This window comes from Crocuta crocuta, unplaced genomic scaffold (assembly GCF_008692635.1).
Source record: "Crocuta crocuta isolate KB4526 unplaced genomic scaffold, BGI_CrCroc_1.0 scaffold11, whole genome shotgun sequence".
NCBI lineage: Eukaryota > Metazoa > Chordata > Mammalia > Carnivora > Hyaenidae > Crocuta > Crocuta crocuta.
The window spans coordinates 4,891,105-4,913,994 of NW_027528624.1; the positions used below are offsets into that span (position 1 = coordinate 4,891,105).

Below are 22,890 nucleotides of genomic sequence, written 5' to 3' on the forward strand. Positions count from 1 at the left end.
GCAAACTCTCCCGGCTCCCATTTGGGTGTCTGCTTGATTCCCCTAGTTTTTTTCCTCCTTTAGGCTGGTGGTGGGAACTGGCACCAGCATTTCTGATGTACTCAGAACACCCTTCTAAGTCTACACTCTGGTGACACTGCCGTTGGCTTTTGGGAAATGATCCTGTCACACACCGAAGCGTGTTGAACTCCAGTAGGGCTTAACTTCAGATGAAGCTGCAGGGAACCTATTCCCTATTACAAAATATATTTGGCATTTGGGCACAGGCATGATCTTCATTGCAGGAAGTGTCTTTCCTCAGTGGCTCCTGTTAAAACTTGCCCTTGAGACCAGTGCTCTGTGCCCGGTTTGTTAAAGAAACACTTCAGTGTTTAGTACGTGGTTCCCTGTGACGCCGGATCCTTATGGTGGAAGCTGTCAGCCTTGTGTTGTCCGTAGAAGGTTCCCAGAATTCAAGTTTGGTTACAGCAGACCATGTAAATCAGGGAACAGTGCTGACGGCCTTTAGGTGTTAATCCCGGGGGCTGACAGTCCCTCACCTCTCCTAGAGGTGGTGAGACTATAACAGCATCATCGCTAAGGTGCTTGGAACTTCTCAGAAAAAAGTGTCCTCTAAATGCTGGGATTTGTTCTTTAGGGATTATTTTATAGGGTCTTATCTCTTCACCCACACCCACGTTCACTTCACCTGAGCCAGGTGGTGATTTGCGCTGTGTGAACTGGGCAGGCCATAACCCTGTGGGCCCGTTTCTCATCTGCAAAGTGAGAGGGTGGACTAGAGGTGTGGCTAAGGGCCCCTTCTGCCTCTGACTTCATTTGAATCTCCATCTGAAGGCCGTCCATTCATTCATTCTTCCATCCATTCAGTCAGCAAGCGCTAATGCCTGTCAGAAGCCGGGGTACCAAGTCCAATAAACACAGTCCGTCTGTCCAGAATGCATAGGCAGAGAGGGGGTGGGGAAAAGGGTGCACCCAGTGTGGTGCGTATTCGGGCAGTCCCTGGGGAGAATCACTGGAAATCTCAGACAGCCATATTGTGTGTGGGCATTAGGTAGAGAAGGAGGGCAAGGAAGGACATTTCGGGTGGAGGACCACCATGTCGTGTGTGTGAAGGCTCAGAGGCGAGGGGCATCGTGACATGTTTGAAGAAACATGAGTTTTCTGGTGGCCCCTTGGGAGAATGGTGGCATTCAGGGCTGGAAGGGTCAGCAGTAGGCAGCTAAGGAAGGTCCTGGAGTTTGACTGTAGTCCGAAGCAGCCAGGGCCATCTAAGGAGCATGCACAGTGGGAGATGGCGTGGCTGCTGAGTGGAAGACAGTACAGAAGTCAGGCCAGATGGGGGGTTGGTTCTCTTATATCTGCTTATGTATTTGAGGCTTTGGGAATTTCTGCATTACATGCCAGACCAAGCTGATAGCTCCTAACTACTGTCTTTACCTCCAGTCCTCTCTGAAATGTTCTAGAACAATTCTGTTTTTAAAGAAATATTTACTTATTTTTGGGAATGCACAGCAGGGGAGGGGCAGAGAGAGGGGCCAAATGATCTGAAGCAGGCTCTGTGCTGATAGGCTGACAGCAGCGAGCCCAGTGTGGGGCTTGAACTCACGACCTATGAGATCATGACCTGACCTGACTGAGCCACCCTGGCGCTCCTGGAACATCCGTTTGGGATGGGTTCCGGGTTACCATGAGTCTTGTGCCTTTACGTGTGGGCAGATTGGTAGACTTCATAGTTAAGATGGGAGTACTGAACAGTTTAGTGTCTTTGGGGTCAAGGGTGGTTCTGTGGACAGAATTCAGTGTGGTTTCCAAGGGAAAAAACTGGGTAATTTTAGGAGTTCATGGGCGTGGTGGCAGTAGGTAACTTGGAAATGTAATCAGTGGGTATAATCTATGCAGACTCTTGGAGCCTAAGTAGTGATACTCTGCTCTGAAGGCCACCTAAGCATCCACTCGCTTCAGGGTCTGACAGCTGTCATGTTGTGGACAGGTGGTTGGTTAAAGCCAGTGGACACAGACTGGGGAGGAGGCTGTGCTGTTCCTGGCAGAGGGGTGGACGGTGGGTCCTCGGAGCATGGCGCTGTGGCTGGACCAGCTGGCACCGCAGTGAACAACCCAGCAGGGTGTGCGGCGATGGCTAAGTGGGGACAGTAACACACTTGTCTGGTGGTGATTGACAGTCATTGCAGCCAGAAACCGCAGTGCTGGGCGGGGGAAGAGGCCAGGGACCCTGAGTGTCTCCCCTTTGGAGCAGCGACCTTAGCCAAGCCAGGCGAGGGCAAGCTGTTGACGTTGGTTGGCGGGAGTGGGGGGTTGCTGTTGGTGGGCCGATGGTGGGGAAGACTGCCTTCTCAGTGGCACCGTCTCACAAGGCAGCACAGCCTCCGCCTCATGGTGTAGAATAGTATAAAATCCCCAGCAGATTAGGGTCAGGGATAGTCTCCACACTGTGATGGTGCCGCTGGGTAATCGCCACACAGATGCTTCCACCTAGAGAGCAGAGAGCTTAGGCCTGCCTTCTCCACAGTGACCCCAGTGTGGCCTGTGGCGCTTGCTTGGGGCTCAGTTTCAGAGAGTGCTTTAAGTGGTCATTTATCAGAAGTCTACTGTGGCCTGCTCTTTCCCCAAGCACAGGGGCCAGGGTTCGCACTCCACTGTCGGCATAAAACGCTATTTCTTAACAACAGCTTATTTTTTATTTATTCATTTTTTTCAGTGTTTATATGTTTTTGAGAGAGAGAGAGAGAGAGAGCATGAGGAGGGGATGGGCAGAGAGAGAGGGAGACAGAATCCGAAGCAGGCTCCAGGCTCTGAGCTGTCAGCACAGAGCCCAACGTAAGGCTTGAACTCATGAACTACATGATCATGATCTGAGCTGAAGCTCAGACGCTTAACCGACTGAGCCACTCAGGCACCCCTTAAAAATGGCTTTTTAAAATGTTTACTTTGAGGTAGTTGTAGTCACGTGCAATTATAAGAAATAATGCAGGGATCTCAGGTGCCCTTCGCCCAGCGTCTCCCGAAGGTGACCTCTTGTGCACCTATCCTGCCGTGTCCGTCCGGAAGCTGACCTTGATACGGTCCATTGACTCTTACCATCTCACCAGTGTTACGAGCTTGTGTGTGTTTCTGTGTAAGTTTGTCACCTGTGTGGATTGTGTGACTGCCATAGTCAAGATGCAGGACATTCCATCCTCGGGCTGCTCTTATAGTTCACCTTCCTTCTTCCCTCCACTTCAGCCCTTGGCAACCAGTAACCTGTTCTCCACCTCTATAATCTTGTCATGTCAAGAACGTCGTATAAACCGAACTATACTATGTATCACCTTTTGATATTGGTAAAACCCTATTTTTAAGAAGTATTTTTGGGATGCCTAGGTGGCTCAGTTGGCTTAGCCTCTGACTTCGGCTAAGGTCATGATCTCACCGCTCATGGGTTCCAGGCCCACATCAGGCCCTGTGCTGACAGCTCAGAGCCTGGAGCCTGCTTTGGATTCCCTGTCTCTCTGTCCTTCCCCCACTCAGCTCTGTCTCTCTCTCTCAAAACATAAATAAACATTAAAAAATAATTAAGTATTTTTGCCCATTCTGCCTGAGATCACTATAATTAGCTTGCAAGTATTTTTGTATGCACTGAGATATCATGGTATATAATTTGGCGTAGCAGCGAAGTACTACTACCACTTGGTCCAAGCCACCTTACCTGAATTATTGCAATAACCTCCTCACTGGTCTCCCTGTTTATGCCCTCTTTCTCTGCTTCCTATTCTCAAAACAGCAGCCACAGTGATTCTCAAGATGCATGGAGTCACAGAACCTTCTAGTAACTCCCCATCTCTCTTACATAAAAACCAAAATCCTAAGAAGTTTCCAAGGCTACACATAATCATCTTCTATCCCATGCCCTCCCTCACTGTCAGCTCCAGCTCCTTGGCCTCCTAGCTGATCCTCTACAGTGCTAGGGACCTTCCAGCCCCAGTGCCTTTGCACTTACTGTTCCTTTTGCCTAAAAAACTTTCCATAAATATCTATGGGTACATTCCTCACCATCTTCCGATTCTGTATGCAACATTTCAGAAGGCCTTGTGTGACCACTTCGTCCCCAATTTAACAGTAATCCTATCCCCACTCCCCAGCGCTTCTCACCCTGGCTCTATTTTTCTCCACAATATCTCCACCTGCTAGGTCATGTATTTTGCTTCTGGATTTGATAAGTGCCTGTTGTCCTCCACTGGAGTGTAAGCTCCGCCAGAGAAGGACATTTTGTTGGCTTTATTCACTGAAGTCTCTTCATTGTCTTGAATGCTGCCTGCACAGAGTAGGTGCTCCATAAATATTTGCTGAATGACTGGATGCACTTTCTTTGGTATTAATTACATGTGCTATAAATATATTGAGGTACACTAACGGATATGTGGGATGGGGAGTGTGGGACAGTGCCCTTCCTGCCTCTCACCATAGCCCTGCGAGGTCAGCCCATGAGTTTTGAAGAGTGTTGGCTTGTGTTGGAAAGTCCATCTGCAGCTGGAGTGAAGAGTTATATTTACTAGCTTCCTAAGGCCGTGAACTAGGTGGCTTTAAACAACAGAAAATTTATTCTCTCATGCTTCTGGAGGCTGGAATCTGACATCTGTAGGGCAGGGTCCTGCTCTCTGAAAATTCTAGAGAAGAGTCTTTCCTTGTCTCTTCTTTGTGGCTGGTGATTTCCAGTACTCCTTGGTGTTCCTTGGCTTATAGATGTGTCACTCCATTGTCTCATCTCCATTGTTGTATGGTCTTCTCCCTGTGTGTCTTCTTATAGGGATACTGGTCATATTGGATTAAGAACAACCCTAATCAAGCATAACATCATCTTAACTTGATTACATCTGCAAAAACCAAGTCACATTCACAGGTCCCGGGCATTAGCATTCAACATAGCTTTTGGGGAGACACAGTTAAACCCACAACATATGGTATGCCTCTCAGCACAATTCCTTTTCAGTAGGTAAAAGAATTCATGCAGCTTCCAACAGTGGGGGCCATAGTTGAGCCACAGGAAGACATGAGTCACTGTGTTGTTCTCTGTGTTGAATTGTCAACTCAGAGTTCTAAAGACCTACGCACATTCAATAGGCCTAATTCATAGGTCAAGCCTGGCGCCATCCTTCATTCATAAAGTAAGTAATTAAGTAATTAACTTGGATCTTCTATGGCCAGTGACTATGCTAGGCTCTGAGGCACATGGTACAAAGAATAAAAAAGAAGTCGGGATTGATGTAGCAATAAGCAGTGGCATCGAGTGTGAGGTACAGCCATAGAGGATGATCTAGTACTTTCTAATCAACTTCTATTTGCCACGTATAGTGTTAAGTTCTGAATGTTTTTACATTAACATACATAAAATCAAAAGATTAGCAATAGAAATTAGCAAATTTGTGTGAGGGCTTTGCCTGACGGGTGCAGTTTGATGTTGGCTCAGTCTACATTTTTTTTTTTCTATTTGATAAAAATTTGGATTGCACCACTGTCTTTCTCTTACCTAGACTGTAGTCTCTTAGCCTCTCATTGAGGTTTCTAGGTGATGAGGTGAGGCAGCCTTGCTCTCCTACAAATGTCAACTTTTTGACATTCCTTGTGTTATAGAAAGCTGCCATGTTCTTTTTTGTCCAGTCCCTGCTCCATTTTTTAACCTTTTCCTACCCCACCCAACAATCTCCTTCTATTTTTTTTTTTTGGATAGACTGGGAGAACTGAAGCCTCTTCTTGTGGTTGATAACAGAATCCACATATGTACCTACAGATATCTGAGCAAACCACAGGCAAGGGGAAGAGAAAAGAGGGGCAGAGGATACTAGGCTCCCTGAGCTCCCTGAAACCTGGGCTGATCTTATTTTGTGGCTGTGCTGTCACCACATTTTGATTCTAAATACTAGGAAGGAAGAAGTCCTGGAGATGAGACACAGGCTGTCGTCTGAGCAGATTACATGTCTCTCTCGGAGAACATGAGGGTTTTAACTTAGGGTCTCTGCAGTGACTTTCATGGGGTCTGCTAATGCTCTGAAATTGTAACACATTTTCATTACAGGAAGCAATTCAGAGCGTCCTCAGAGGTAAAGGGTAGGCTGGGGTGGAGTCACAGATTGAATGTCCTCTTAGAATCGAAAGTACTGAGCTGCGCTCACACACACGGGAATCTCTGGCAAAGGCTCTTCTTGAATCCCAACAATGTCGTATATTGGTCTCTGATCACTGCAGCCTGAGAAAGACTTACTTCTCTTGCCCTTTGGAGCCCTGACAATGTGTATTGTTAGTAGCACTCAGTGACATTAAGTGTCTGATACCCTTACTCTTCTACGCATGTGCCAGTAGAGTGCTTCCCTCAGAAGACTGAAGACACTCCTTTCTTACATATTTGGGAATTTATTCACAGGTATTCCCAGGGTAGCGCCTTGCATAGCAACTCTGCATCATCGCCCAGCTGAGGAACACTTCCGTAGAAAGTTACCTTTGAAGGTGGGGGAATGTGTTGGAATTTGAGTAGGTAGACCTGTCTAACTACAGAAACTACTGATGACAAATTTAGGCACGGAATTGATAGGCAGATTGAAGAGGGGAAGTTGACCAGGTTACCTAAGTTTCCTTTAAACTCTTAACATTTTAAAATTCACTTCAAAAACTATGTCTTAAGAATAAGGAAAATGAAGACCCAAAGCCCACTCCTGCTATGTGAAGAGGGACTTGGCCGAGAGCCCAGGTGTTGGGAATCATGCTGGGTCATTTTCTATTTCCCAATAGAAAATTAATCGATGACATGAGCTCCCTACTGTGTGTCTTCCTCCTCCCACATGTGTTAAATGCCTTTTGGTTTTCTTTCTCATTTTATTCTTACATCCATCATTTGAAAGTAGCACTAGAAAAGGAAGTCACTAAGTTTGATATTTTCAGAAAAAAATCTTTGGTGGCATATTAGCTTTGTTTTGATGTTTTGAATGGGGGTGGACCTGTCCTAATTATAAGTGGAGAAAAATGGGCTCTTCTCAGCCTTTATTTGACTTGACACTGACAGGTATTCCCTTCTTTCTAAAAATCTCTCCACTTCTGTCTTCCATGATGCAACTATTTTCCAGTTTCTCCTCTTTATAACTAATATTTCAAATTAAAATGTCTTCTTTCCAGTCACCCTTCAGACATCTATGTTCTCTGCGTTCTACTGGAGATGTCAAGTAGACTGTTGGACTCACTGGAACTCAAAGGAAAATCTAGGACTGGAGTTATGAATTTAAGGTCCATCATTGTATGGATGGTATTTGCAATCATAGAACTAGATGTGCTAACTAGGGAGAGGAGACGGGGGGGGGGTGGATGCAGAGAAGAGGGAGGGCCAGAGGTTGGGCTCTGAAGTACTGTAACATTTGAGTTCTGGCAAAGGAGACAGATGATGTGGAAGAGAAACCAGGGAGGATGGTGTCCTCAAAGGCAGGTGACTGTGGGGTTAGAGAAGACAGGAGAAGAAGTACTTCTAGGAGAAGCACTCAACTGTTGTTGGAAGTAGAGTAAGTCAAGGGCCAATAGATAAAAGTTTGGCAATATAGACTCTTCTTAACATTTGTATTCTTAATATTCATGTGTCCCCATGAATTCTGCTGCCACTGATAACTTTCAGTTTTATACATTTGGTTCTGACTTCTCTCCAAGCTTACATTTATCTCTTTTAGTTATAACTGCAGCTGAGAGGCAACAAAGAAGAGTAGAAAGAGCACCGTCCCTGGTTTCAGACCTGTCTGGGTTTAGCCACTGTAACTCGGAGAGTCAACTCTGTGAGACTTAGTTTCCTCATTTCTAAAAGTGGGGACACCAAAGCATTTGATAGTTTTTATGGAGATTCAAGACCTAATAGTTGTGATAGCATAGAACTCTTTTTAACCACCTCTGGGTCCCCAGTGCCTAGCTCAGAATCTGGCACATGGTAAGTATTCAACCTGTGTCTGTTGTGGAAATAAATGAAATGACTGGCATTTACTAAATGGGTATACAACAAATGTTCATTTCCTTTCTTCTTTCTCTCTCTCTCTATATATTTGTTCTTGATCACAGATGGCTACATTGTAAACCCTAAAGTTCTTGCTCATTAGGTGTGTTCAACATTTTTTTTTCCTCTTCGTTGATAGATTGTTTGCCTGTGCCCATTCATAACCGTGAAGTGATTATCTGAAATATTAGTTTTTAAAATATTAAAGCATATTGTAAAAATGATTACCATTAGCAGTCTGGGTTGTCATTGGGTCCATGTGGTTGTTGACTTCTAGTCCTGTCTGTCTCATTTACTCTGTTTCATACCTGCCTCTGCACAACATTTGCTTGGCTTGTCTTCTAAGGGTATTTTGCAGGGAGCTTTCTGAGTAAGATGAGTGGTGATTTCAGTGACAGTAATGCCCAAGTGTTTAACATAGTTAGACAATGACTTTCACATTTTGGGAAAAGGAATGAATTTTTAGGGAGTTTTTTTTGGCTGGCATGTCAAGCGGTTTATAGTAGGCTGAGTTTAAGCTGGACCAGCAAACAATGGTAATTCTTTGAGAAACTATTTCTCAGTTGCGAATTGAATTTGAAGAATGTGCAAAAGATCCCACAAAAACCTGGAAAGTACTGGTGTCTAGTAGGATCTTTGATGCCGGTCAAGAGCAAACATGAATCGTGTATTCCTTTCCGATCCATAGGCATTTTCTCTTTGGGGTCCCTTGTTTTCTTGTTGTTATTAGACATAAGCCTATCTATGGAATCCCTCCAATTCCACTTCCCTAAATCATTCTAGAAAGCTGGTGGTTTAGATGGGGAAAAATTCTTGTCTTTTCTCTGAACAGTAGCTTTTGCTTACATTAGTTCCTGAATAAAATGGCCAAGGGCTTTAAAACTTTAAATCCTAATGATCAAATCTTGCCAGCTCTGTGGGTTAAGTTTACTCTAACTTTTGGCTGCATCATTTTCTGGACAGATGTACTGACTCAAGTCTATGGCAGATGGACAAATAAAGCACTGACATTGTCAAAGTTAAATTTCTAGAGTCGATCCCTTACAAACAACAGAAATAAGTTAATTTCAAAAAAAGCAGCTCTCATTTAGAAATCAAGAGAAAAAATGACTTGATTTTATGGATCCAGTAATGATGATACCAGGTAGCAATGGATTGGGTTGCTGATAGCACAACATCTGATGAACAGTGGCTAACCAGGCAAGAGAATTGTTTATCTCACTCATCAATAAACTCAGGGGCAGAGAGGCTAATGAGGGACCCAGGATCTTTCCATTTTTTCCACCTTGCCATCCCAGGTCTTCCCAGTATGTCCAATTGGACATACTCAGGCTTGTCATTTCATGTTCCAAGATGGCTGCCACATCTCTAGGTGTCATGTTGACATCTTAGAGTGGGGACAAAACGGGAAGGTGTGAGAGATCAAAAGCAGAGATCAGATGCTGCCCCTGCTTTCCTGGGAGTGATAACAGTAACTTCCTTGTATGTGTCATTGGCTGGAATCAATCACACGACCACCCTTAGCTACTGGGAAGGCTGAAGGGTCATGAATATTTAACATCCCCGTTGCTCTGTTGTGGAAAAAGGCAAGGGAGGAAGAAGCAGCCAGGAATGATTCCTGGGTACCCAAGCCCCAGTTGACCGTTTCTGAATTCAATGCAAGTTCTAAGCTGTTATGTATTAATTGGAAACTGTACATTCTTGAATGAGACTAATAAAAACTCAACTTAATACATCTCAGGAGATATCTCGAGGTAGAAGGCAGATTCATTTTAAGAGTATTCTTTGGGCTTGAGCGTTTTATTTTAATTTTGCCGCTTGCTGCTGGTTTTGAAACAGAATTCCTTGCTGCTTCTTTTTGTTGTCCATTTTTGTGTTCTTCCACTTTATAGATCTTTCCCAAGGTGGCTGGTGGGGAGGAAGCAGGATAATTGAAAGGGAATAATGTGAAGTAAACTATATTAACACATATTCTGACTTTCTCTGTTGACCCCACCTTTCTTTTCCCCCAAATACAAATAAACAACATAGACTCTAGAACATTCTAGGCAAAAATTTCCCATAGAAGCCATTAACCTTTGAGGTAATGAGATGGTACTTGAAGATAGCCTTTGTTTACCAACATCATGGGGCTGTGGCTGCATTGGGAGTACAAGCGGCCTTGGCTGGAAGGTTGGGGGACAGCTCCTAAGGAGAAGGGGCACGGGAAAGAAAGTGCAGCCCATGCAGCATTGGGACTCTTTCCTTGGGAAGTTCCTGTGAGCTAGCAGGAATGTCTGGCAGCCTAGGGCATGGCCAGCTTATGTGTGGCCCCCCCCACCCCTGCCCTGGGGTGCAGTTTCCTAAAGCCACGTATGAGGATCGCCTCCTCCTGTGACATGTGGCCACTGGAAACTCGCCCCAGGCTGAGAATGCTTGCACCGAGGCAGATGAGGGTGGTGGTGGCTCTGACTGTCTGGAGAGGATAGAAACGGTTTCAGACAAACTCTACTGAAGTGTAGCCAGTGGCTCAAATTTTCAGATTTGGATGGCTTCACCATTTGGCTTCTTTGAGCTGATGAAGAAAAAATGTGATTCACAATTGTATTCAGTGACCATCTAGTGCCCTTATAAGCTCATTGGCATGCGTGCGTGTGAATTTGGGCATTTAGTCTGAATAAAATGATGCTTTGTTGTGATCAAAATACTGGAAAGTGCCCGAGGGCCTGGGGACAAGGGCAGGGAAGTCAGGTTTAGCTGAGCCTGAAGAGAGGTGAGCAGAGCACACGCTGAGCCTAGTGGCTTCCCTCATCCCTCCGTTCATTGGGAAACTCTGGGGGCAGCGAGTGGGGGGGGGGGGGCTCCTGCCCCATCCAAGTGGCCTGGGACATTCTGAGTCTTCTGGTTTCTCAGCCCACTTGTGTACACCCTTAGCCGGTGAACGGGACAGGACACGTTGGCCACGGGGGTGGAACCTGGTTACATGGAGCTACGTTGTGACAAGGGGAGATGGATTGGGTTTTGAGGAACGTGAGCCAGGGATGAAGCCCGGAGAGCCCTGGCTGACCTCCGTCTCCCGAGGGACCTGGGACAGCCGCTTGCCTTGGTGTTTTTCTCTGACGTGAGGATGGCGCTGTGTGGCTTCCCCGTGGTGGGGTCAGAGGTTCTGTTTGCAAAGTTCTTCTGGCTCCCTGGGGTGTTTTTCGAGTTTAAAGACTCCAAAGACATAGACTCCTAGACCTGGGTTTTGTTTTTTGAAGCAGTTATCCATACAGAATTGTGCCAACTGTGGAAAACACTTTTATTGAACCCCATTCATATTGTGAAATGTCAGAAGAGGAGCCAGGCCATTATTTTAATACTCAGACTGTGTCTACCCAACCGCAGTCTTCCAGGTGGAAAATGCAGTCAACCATATGTAGGTTTTACTAGTATTAGTTTTACTTCCCACCATTGCAAATCAACTTGTACTTTCTCTGGTTTTTTATTCTTGCTTTTGTTTTGTTTTGTTTTGTTTGTTTTTGCTTTTGGTTTTGTTTTTGAAGGAAGAACCATAATTATTTGGCCAATATAACTCCACCCTTTTGACAAATTATTAAAACTCAGTCAGGCATTTCAGTGTTTTGCCCATATGTTGCCAACCATCTGGATATTTCTACATTTGTGAATATTCCTGTGCTGTCTGGTATCTTATGGACAGTAGCTGAATTTTTCCACCTTTTCGTGGAATGATAGTCTCACGTTGGTTTCCAAAGCCACCCCCGCCCCCCCCAGTTTACATCCTGACCTTTCCTGGCTTATCGATTGGATTTTTGGTCAAACACTCATGATTGCAGTGAGAGCTGTGTTTTCTTCATTTCGGAGTCTGGGAAGTATTTGGCGGTTTCCAGTGGAAAGTAAAACTTGAATTTCAAACAAAGATGAAATAGGGAGACTTACATAAACATGAAGGTTTTGTTGCATTAAAGAGCACTCCTTGGTATACTTAGGAAATCATTTTAGAATTTGGGGGGTTTTAAGGGACTCGTTTATTTCAAAAAGCTCTTAACATTCATTTGGGGGTTTCCTTCTTAACCAAGGTTGTCCTCTCTGGCTCCTCAGCATCGACTGCCAGACTGGGTGGGCTGCATGGAGCGCTCAGCTAGGAATGGCAGCCATCCTTGGCTGGTATTTGCCTTAATTTTGGGGGGTGGGGGGTGTGTCTGTGCCCTGGCAGCCTTTGTGACTAAGTGTACTGGCTACTGGGGTAGTTTCAGAAAGTTACTTTTGCCTTTCATAGAAGATCTTGAGTAACTTATCAGGTCCTGACTGCACGTGGCAAAACCCCAGCTTGAACGAATTTAAATCCCAGAATTCATTGCTTTGTGAAGCTGTACATCTGGAAACGTAGGGGTTGAGCTGGCCTTAGGAATTGAGCCCTAGAACCCGGGTTCTTATAGCCCCCAGATTCAGTCTCCATCTCTTGGTCTCTTCTCTGTGTGACATGAGAACCGTCCCTAGCGGTTCTAGGGTGGTCGCTTCACAGCCTCACGACTGGAAAGCAGAAGTGGTGCCTGGGGTGGGTATAGCTCTAGTTAAAATGAGTCCAGTGGAGTCTCCTGAGTCATCTGGACTCACATGGACAGAAGTCTGTTAACAGAATTGGGGGAGGCTTCACCGGATAGACAAAAATAACGTGTATCCTTTACACGTTTTGGATTTGCTGCCTTATAGAAATTTTTAGGGTTTTGGGGCTCCTTAAGAATTTAGGCAAGTGAAAGACTTTGAATTAGGATCCACATCAATTCCAGTGAAAGATGGAAGTGGCTGTAGTTGCCAAGGGAGCCCTGACCCCATCTGGGCACTTGATGAATCTCCTCCAGCCAAGGCTAGACAGAATAGAAAGAGCAGAAAGAAACTTAGATTTTAATTTCTTCAGATTTTGATCTCTGAGACCAAGAAGGCTTCACTCTTGGACTCTTAAGTTTTCCTTAAGAATTTTGTAATGGGAAGGACTTATATTGAAATTGGGACATTTCATATTGCTGGTATTGTATTATCAGAATATCTATCTATCATTTCAGCTCAGTGCTTAAGCTCTGGTGGGCTATTTTGGACAGCATGAGCTAGGCAGAGTGTGGGACTGGGAAAGGACACACAGGAGTGGATTTTCAGCTTAGAGGTCAACATGGCTTTGGAGATGGCTAAAGAAGGAACCCTCCTCATTTCAGAGCCTTTTGGGGGCTGGAGGAGATCCCCATCTGTAACCCCAGGACAGTGGTTAGCAATGGGGAGACTCCTGAAGGTGGAGGAAGGGGCTGCCACAAATTGACCTCAGGTTAATGGCTGTGCCCAGTGGGGCCAGGGGATAGCCTTCTGGGGATGTTAAGAGGACTTCCATTTTCCTCTCCTCATGTTTCACTTGTGGCCTCTCTTCTCATCCTGTACTCCCTCTCCTCCACGAAGCTTACTGTATCTGAGGGGTGAGTGGAAAGAGCCCAGTCTCCATTGACCTACTTTGTCTAGTTGGTGGCAGTAATGGGTTACAAGACGCAGACGTGTGAGTTTCTTCTTTGGGTCTGCCGTCGTGCAGGAAGGGTGCATTCGGCTCCGTTCCTGCTTCCACGTGGGAGGGCCCTGGGTTGTCGCTCAGGCATGTTGCTCTCTCCCCGCCTGTGAGGCAGTGGCCCTGCGAGGTTCTGCTCTGTAGGCTCAGCTTTCCCTGCTGTGTTCACCTGAGGGTTTGGAATTAGAGACGAGAGGGAGACAGAAAGCATGATGATGGTCACACAGTAGATCCACCCTCTCTAATTTAACCTTACCAATAATAAACCTGTTAGTTTGACTTTTTGCTTACATAGAAAATATAATGAAGTCACTGTGTTATTTTTCAAAAGTAGAGCAAAACAAAGAAGAAAGCAAAAACAACATTTTGGATCCTTAAAGGTTCGGTTACTGTTTTTAATCTCAGTCTTCAAATCATGATTTTTACATGAATTGTGTACATTTTGGATTACTTTTACCATTGATTCATTTTTTAAAAATGTTAATTTATTTTGAGAGAGAGACTGAGTAGGGGAGAGACAGAGAGAAAGAGAGAGAGAATTTCAAGCAGGTTTTGGTGGTGTCAGCACAGAGCCCAATGCAGGGCTTGAACTCATGAACCATGAGATCATGACCTGAGCCGAAATCAAGAATTGGACACTTAACTGACTGAGCCACCCAGCTGCCCCTACCATTGATTCATTTTATCAGTTAACTCTGAACTTCCATCCCTTTATTCTGAGAAATAGCCCTTGACAGAATTCCCTTTCTAGGAATATATGTATTTTTGTTCATTGTAGATATGTCTCTACCCTTAAGGATGGATGGTGATGATTGAACCAAGATAGTGAGAAGTGAGATACTGAGCTCACTTTGAACATGTTCCATTTGGAACTCACATGGGACTATCACATAGGCAGTAGGGACTGTTGGTCTGGGATGGGTAGGCCAGAGATAGACATGCGGAAGTCATCAGTTTTGCTAGTAGTTGAAGCCTGTGTAGCATCCCACACTTCCCTCCCCCAAACCATCCTGTAGTGGGCCTTCCTTTCTTCTTTGGAGCCCAGGCCAGTTTTTTTTTTTTTTTTTCTGAGAGCCTTTAGGTCTCTCAGGGGACAGAAAGTGGTCTGGCAGTAAGACAAGAATCCTTGAACAGATCTGTACCTAAAGTGAGACCAAATTGTGCCTTTAGACACAGTGGAAACTCCTTAATATGTCTTCACTATTAGCTTGATCTTCCTGGTCCTTGGGAGTGTTTGGGTTGGATATCCTTGGTTGATTTCATGAGTCTAAAACCTCCTAACATCTTTTTCTTCCATCCATCAGCCATTTAAGTGAGAACCAGGTGTGTAGTCACTTCTGGTGTCAAGAAAGTTGCCAGAGTGGGAAGGTGAGCGAGGGACAGGTGAGGTATTATGCCCCTGTCCACTGTGAGAAATGCACCCTGTAGATGTTGGTCAGACCAGCCTGGCCTTGGGAACCTAGGTCAGTTCTGGCATGCTGAGGGCATTTGTCTGTCCTGGAGAACCCCTTGAGGTCACTCTGTAGAAGCTGAAGACCTCCTAAGGACAGACATTACAGAGCCATTGGAATTTTGATATCCATCCTTGAGCGGAAATGGATCCATACTTTGACTCTTGAGCCAAACTGGCCTCCTAGAGCCCTCTTGGATAAGACCTGAGGTTTGGAGCTAGACCAAAGGAACAACTCTAGGTACTGACTGTGCCCTTATTTTCCATTCTTGAACAAGCCAGTAGAGGTCTCATGGGAACCGTGGCTCAGAAATGTCTAGCCTGGCAGTTGCTGGGTATCTGAAAGATCACCAAAATACCATTTGCCATTTGGTATGTGACAAAATATTCTTGAATTTGGATAATGGTTACTGGCATGAACTCTCGAGTGGCCTTGTTATGGTATGAAATTGCTTCCGTCACAGCGGACTTTACTAGCTTCCTTCTGCTGTCTGGAGCATACCGACTGCTCCATTCAAAGACAGCCTTGAATGGAGAGAAACGGGGATAGACATGGACAGGAAATTCTTTTTACTTAATCTAAAATCCCTTAGGCTGCTTAAGCTCATTTCCTCATTTTGCACCCTGTGGAGAAGAAAAAAGCAGCTTGTCATGGCCCTAACCTGTCGTGCATGCTCTGTGAGGTTACCTCCCAGTGTTCCCTCTGTTGGGCCATGTCATTCCTGTCGTATTGACTTTGGGCTTGTCCTTTTTCCTTTTCAGAGGGGCAGCTCATGGGACATACAGCTTTAAAGAATGTACCCAGCATCATCTTTATCAGACAAGAATACTGAAAACTATTACAAAAGGTCATGTGCTTCATTTATCTAGCAGAGGAGGGTCTATTGTAAGAGTCTAAGAACACTTAGAATAAATAAGGAACCACTTTGTCATATTGCATCGTCATACTCCCAGAATGCTGATCCCACAACACAGAACCAGAATGCAGGCTGCAGCCCTGGAAACCAATTTCAAAGTCTTTATGCCTTTATTTCACATTTAAAGAAGGAAATCAGGAGACCTGCAAAACAGAAAACCCAAGAAGAAGGCTTCTGTCACGTAATCCAAGTGTATGCACATTGATTTGTGCTGCCCAGACCTGCTGTTCCTCAGAGAGGCTGATTTTGAGGAGTTCACTGAGAGCTTAGGTGCAAGGGGGTGTGGGTGGAGCTGGACTGACAGACAAGATCACTTTTGATCCAAGCTGTCTCCTCTTCTCTTCCTCCAGTTCCTTCTGAGCAGAGCACAGACGGTGTTCACTAGGAAGCATCAAAAATGACATCGGTTTTAAATATCAAAGTTGATAAGAATCCAGGGAGTGAAAATACCTGCTAATCAAGCCATCGTGTAGTTTGTTCCCCTGGCCCCGTTTGCGTGTGCTGGGGGGTAGGGTGGAGGAGGGGTCATGGCGGATTGGCCTCAGGCCTTTGGAAAACCTTAAAGTCAGGACTGATCTTAAGGAGATTGACCCGAAGGCCGCTTTGATAGTATGATTTCCAGGTCCCCCAAAGGCCTTTGTGTTCAAAAACAACCTTCATTAGGTAACTCTCTAAGGCCTAGAATGTTGCTATTAGAAAAAGCCATTTGGTCTTTAGGTTTTGTTGTAAGAATGCACATATCCCTGAGAGAGGACATCATCCACTTCTTCCGTGCCTTCAGAGAGAGGGAGGATGAGGACACCCAGCACGGGGTGCCGTGCCTGGGGCGGGGTAGGAGTGCTCCCCAGAGAGGAAAGCGGCGTGGTGGAAGAAATGGGAAACACAAGAATATAGGCCTCATTTTGTTTAGAATGGTGGTTTCACTGGTAATGGTCACAGATCACGTATGAGCAGGGGCAGATTCTGAGGGTCTGTGAGCTGGGAGGGAGGGGGAGAGCTGGGCTTTAGGATTGGACGAAGCTGGGCTTGCATTTGGCTCTCGCCTTGGTGCAGCTGTGTGACTCTGGGTGAACCCTAACCTCCTTGCTCCAGGCCTTCTTTTCTCCTTCTGTAATATGGAGGGAGTAGCTAACACCTCCTGGGTTGTGTGTGTTCTGAGCATCTCCTGCAATATAAAGTTAGGTGCTCAAAGAAGTGGGTGGTAGATGATAGACGCTCAATAAACTCCACTGAACTCTCGCATTTACATTTACTTTAGAGCAGTTGCACACACCATATGGCCCTTTTCTCAGCACACAAATGCTGGCTCAGGCAGTTATCAAGTTGAGACACACTGATGGTACTTGATCATTGGCCAGAAGAGAACAAACAGACTCATGCATGGACACAGTTGGATGCTCTGGTTGTGTAAGCACAATGAAATGATACTCATTAGGTTTTGGCAACCCTGAGGTATTTACCCCTTGCCCTTCTTTACTTTGTGCCTCTTACTGGAGCTCCTTGAAGGTTGTGAGTGTTTCCTCATAGGCTGGGCTGATGCAACCATTTGAACATGGATTCTGGTGTGAGCTGGGAATTCTTCTATGCTGTGTCCAAGAGTAGATGCGAGGCAGAGCTGAGAAGAACGAGGAGTATATTTATAAATTGTTCTTTTTTCAGATACCAGTAACAAAAGTCAAGCATTTTCGACCATAGGCAGGTTTGTGCTAATTAAATCATGAGCACCCAAGAGAAGATGTGGCAGTGTTTGGGTTTCACTGCCTCTTGTTTAGGCTATCCCTCCAGCATCTAACTTCCCTTAGGTTTGGAATTGAACTGTAAAGAAAAACGTTACTCACACACTCATTGATGTGTTTCCTTGGGGGAACCGCCCAGCCATGAACATCCCTTTCTAGGTTTTGGAGACCTTGCGTTGCTCTTGCACACCTTTTGGTCAGTGTGAAATAGCGGATTCCTGGGACTGATTTCTGCCGTTGGGGGAAACAGGGAATGCAACTAGAAAAAGCTTGTTAGTCAGATGGCAGAGGAGGAGGAGAGGTTTCTGTGGCGAAGCCTTGGGAGAAATAGAGGGAACCGAGGGAAGGGAGCCCCCCCAGTGCTCTAAGTAAGTCCTGGAAGGTTTCCTATGGGTGAGGAGGGGGTACGTGAGCACTATGGAAGAGTAGCCAGGATTGCTAGCAAAGACGCAAGAAGTGAACTACTTGCCGTGTGTACCGTCTCCTGAACTCAAAATTCCACAGAGAGTCCCAGGTTTCTTTTCTGATTTCTCCCATCCTGAGACCCTCATCTCTGGAACTGGGGAGGGATTGCTTCGTGTTTCACTTCACACCCATAGTCGGACAGTATGCTTTTGTCTCCAAAACAGCTACTCCTTCTCTTCTGCTTTGAAATCATCATATTCATTCTCTTCTTTTTTATTCCTTGGATTTCTCTGGGGTCCACAAATTCTCTCCTTTTCTCATCGTGTTCCTCCTGAGGCAGCGGGGCAGTTTGGGTAGGAATAAGTGTTGTATGTTAGGGTCATCTGTGCTTCCTGTGTTCCAAATTTTCATCCGATATTAAAATCACCTACTAACCAGTCCATGTGTCGTCATGAAACATTTATCCTTTCTTCTTCCAAGAGGTTCCAAATTCATTTTTCTTAATGAGAAACCTTTTCTTACTAAGTTTAAAGGTTTCTGGGTTTTTTGACTACTTTTCTCTTTCCTAAGAGTGCCTGGCATCACTGAATAAACAGTTTCAGATACCAGTTTGCCTACACTTTGTTTGACTGTTGTGTGAATGCTTAGCATGTATTTATATTGTGTTATGTTGCAGGAGCCATTACGGTGTGGGCTGAGAGATTTTGTTTGACAAAATGTTATGTCTCATTCGGGTTATTTTTGAAAATCAAGAATACTTTTACCAAACCTCAGAACTGAAGATACAAATGTAATTGTGCTTCTTAATAATTTGTTTTTTTTTCTTCTGGGGCAAAATATGGAAACATTTAAATTAGTTATATTCAGGTATACCAGAGGCTTATCTCCCTTTTAAGGTGTTGATGATCTTGGTGTGTTTTCTTTGTGGAACTGAACACTTCCGTATCTCACTTTGGAATCAATGGATAGTCTTCCTTATCACAATAGTTTCATGTTGTTCTTCTCAGAGGTGTTTTAAAGATTATCCAACTATACCATATAAAATACTAAGAAGTTATTTGATATATGGTTGCCTCTGGAGAATATGTCCAATTATGAATTCGTTATTCCTTTGCAGGCAAAGTAGCATAATCAAGCCAGAGAATGCTTCGCGTTTGTTTTGATTCGCTTTTGTTTTAAATTTACCACCCACTGTTTTATCCAAAATACATAAAAGCTTGTGGGTTTGGTATGTTTGTCTTGCTCTCATCCTGTAATGATGTTCAAAGACGATTGTACTTAAAGTCTTTAGGACCAGACAAATGAAAAGTCATTTGCTTTTTTGATAACAATGTCAGAGAACACTGGAAAAAAAAAAATCGTTTTCCCAATCTGCGTTCCTGTAAGTTCATAGTCATGCTGTTTGCATAGCTGACCACCCACTGAAGCCAAGGCATGTGAAACTGCTGTCCACTAAAATGGGCCTGAAAGTCACATGGGACCCACCCAAAGATGCTACCAGTAGACCCGTGGAGCATTACAACATTGCCTATGGGAAGTCATTGAAAAGTCTTAAATACATCAAGGTGAATGCCGAGACGTACTCCTTCCTTATTGAGGATGTGGGTAAGTGACACTCTGGTCTTGTTGCCAGTCAGAACTAATTGTACACCAACCTTCTGAGTTCCCTTCTTAGGTAGGATGGCTGTTTGTGAGACACAGCGTGGACAGGCTCAAGGGACCTCATGGTTCTTTGGGAACGGGGAGCCGAGTTCATGAGGCTATTGCTTAACCTTTATCTTGCCCCTGGGCTTCCTTGTTCTGCATTTGAATTCTAGTACTTCTGGATATCTCTCTAAATGGATATAGGAAGCCATTTTTAGTTTCTGAATGTGCTTTTGGAAAACATTTTGGTCCTTTGTTTCATAGGAACTTGACTGTTTTGTAGCCTAATCTTGAGATTTCTAGTTTACAAATCAATTAGGGGTTACTCATGTAATAAGTCCCTGTGAAGGTATGTGTGATATGTCATGGTTTGCCACATCTGGTTCAAAGATACAACATTCTCCCCATTAAATTTGATTCTGGAAGTTTGTAATATTTGCAGTTTTTCCCTAGATATATTGTTTTATAAGTGCAGGTGTAGATGGTTTTGAACTTAGGGTTTGAGTTGCCTCCTAGGGATCCTCTGGCTTCTGCTTTTTTTTGATCCTACGAGCCTGAAACTTCATTCATTCTACAGTCACCTCACAGCCCAACCTCATGATGGATCATGAGGGAATAACAGAAATCCGCATCCATGACAGCCAGGTCTCCCTGTGGCAGGTTACCATTTTCCCGCCTTCCTGTAGTGGATCAAAATCAACTCATGATTCCTTGGGTTCCTGGCCATAGTCTATGCACTTACTCCTCCACCTCCTACACTGTAATGTTAGGCTTTCTGAGTAATGGAGCAGAAAGTGTAGAGAAGGGACATAAAGGGGGCCAGATCTCTTTCTTTGTAGTTCCAGCTAAACATACATTTCTCTGAATCCTTTCCACATCGGTATTACCCTAGAAAGTCCAACTATGAGATTAAATGGAGATTCTGTTGGACCAAAGGCATGAACAGGGTCATATCTGCCTGTTCAAACTTTACGTTGTTATGATTATTGCAGAGAAGAAACACATGCAAAAAGAGAGCCCTAGAACTCCCTGAAAGACAAACAGTGTCTCCCAAGTAGCTCACTGATGAGTTAATGGGAATTAGAGACATGCGGATTACATTTTTTTGAAAATATGAATAACCTCAGGATGAAGAGAGAAAGTGCCTGGCGAAGCATGATTTTACATTCTGTCTGAACCTAGAGCATTTTCCAGCTGGTCTGGCAGGTCGTGCAAAACCCTAATGCCACCAGGCCCTGCCTCAGACAGAAGTCACACTGGTCTTGAACACAGCAGGGATACTAGATGGCATTGCTGTGTCGCTGTCCTTTGGCCTCTGGCCCTAGAACTAAAGTTCCGTTGCAGGAACACTCTTCACTTTGAGAAATGTAATCACTGCTATTGCCTTTGACACAACTAACTCTTATCTCTCCAACCTTTTGCCCTCTCACATGCCCACACACTTTCACCTCCTCAGGGAACTGGCACCTTCACTTACCTTTCATAGTAATTTATTTTGAGGAAAACCAGCACTACTAGAGTTGCTTTCTGAAGCTGCAAATTCGGGGTGCACTCACTTGGTAATGTGGTGTCTTGTTTTCCCTTCCCATCCCACTGACTTGAGGAGCTCAGCCAGAGAGACCATTGTTATTTGACCTTGATCCCTAGATGCAAGTCAAAAAGTGAAGCCCAGTTATTTCAAGATTAGCATTTCCAAGATTCCACCAACTGTTTTTCTAGATATTTTTTGAAAAGTGAAAGGCAACATCCAGATCTAGTAAAGGGAATATTTTACTGTGATGAGGGAAAAATTTCATGAAGGTTTATGTGTTGTAATGAAAGTTTCCATGTGCTAAATTTTATGAGCTCTGTTGACATTTTCTTACTGTTTTTTGGAGATTTCTCTTTGGAGCTTTCATGGGGAGATATTATTTGCAGTTACTGATACTATAGGCTAAAACATCTAGTTAATGGACAGTGCATTTCTATGTCCTACATTAATCTCACGTTAAAAAACTCAAAAACTTTTTCTGTTGACTGCTCACAAATCCAGGCTTATTACACATGCCATGTACTTTGTACTATAAATAAGTTTTGTGTTCTTTGGATCAGGTGTATTTTAGTTATATGAGAGGAATGTTAGTGATACTGATTAAAAAAGAGAGAGAGAAAGCCGTGGTTAGACTTGTCACTTAATTCAGATTTTTAAATTTGGTTATACATAAGGAAGACGGTTAGTGAAGCGAACTGTCGTTCTTGGAGATTTGAAATGGTGGCTTGATATAAACCATATGTTTCAGAACCGGGTATAGTGTACTTTGTGCTGGTTACTGCAGAAAACCACAATGGAGTGAGCCGTCCAGTTTACAGAGCTGAAAGCCTGCCTGGTAAGTCTTACCTAGAATTGGAGGCTGCCTTTTTGTTACTTAGATTGGGAGAAGCATCCCTCCTTGCTTTGTCAGAGCTATACAAATTTAGAATCTTTAAAGAGTTCCCGAACAGCACTTTTTTTAGACTTGTCTAGCAAACTGAAAGATTGAAAACCAGGAGAGATTTACCCTTTTTTAAAAGTAATTTGAATGCAGGTGATTCGTGTTTTGTCCTAAAGTTTTGAGTACTCATTAGAGTAAATCATGTGCAAAAGACCAAAAAGATGTGTTGTCGATAAAGCGTGTGTACCTTGTTACTGATGTGGCCTGAGCAGATCCTCTGGAAGAGTGTTGAAAAGACCATAAAATATACGTTAGGGCTGTGCTGAAATGTGGAAAATCCAATCATTCTCGTTTCTAACTATGAAGTTGCATTTTCCTCATTTAGGAGGTGAATGGATCAAGATTGATGGTTTTCCCATTAAGGGTCCAGGACCATTTAATGAAACCGTCACAGGTACCGCGTGCTCCTTCGGTTCATGTCTTCACTGAGGCACCGTCTCGCAAGAGGGTGGTGCTTCTGTCACACACATGTGCTCACCAACCTTCATTTAGTTCCCATCGCTAAACTAACACACATGCCACACGGTTTTGGTCAACCTGCTCTGCACCTGATGGCCCAGACTGCAGCCGGTGTTGTTCATTTCTCACTGTTCTTTCATGTTTGGGTGTGGGGAAGTGTCCGCATCTACATCTGGGGATCCTGTTGCACTGTTAACAGGCAAATATGGTGGTTGAGATGGCAGTCCTGGCCTGATGAGGATTGTTACAGCTCTTTTTCCTGTGGATGGCATA

The 22,890-nt window shown here is 44.4% G+C and overlaps 1 protein-coding gene across 1 annotated transcript in view; it reads left to right on the top strand.

Annotated features, from left to right (window-relative positions):
* Positions 1-19,457: 19,457 nt before the first annotated feature.
* The window catches only part of FNDC1 (fibronectin type III domain containing 1), an 82,015-nt gene continuing 78,582 nt past the window's right edge, over positions 19,458-22,890 (top strand). The window contains exons 1-3 of the mRNA XM_077755075.1: positions 19,458-19,648; positions 21,967-22,053; positions 22,484-22,552. Of these exons, the coding sequence (XP_077611201.1) occupies positions 19,501-19,648; positions 21,967-22,053; positions 22,484-22,552 (304 nt within the window). The 5' untranslated portion in view covers positions 19,458-19,500. The remainder of the gene's footprint in view (positions 19,649-21,966; positions 22,054-22,483; positions 22,553-22,890) is intronic.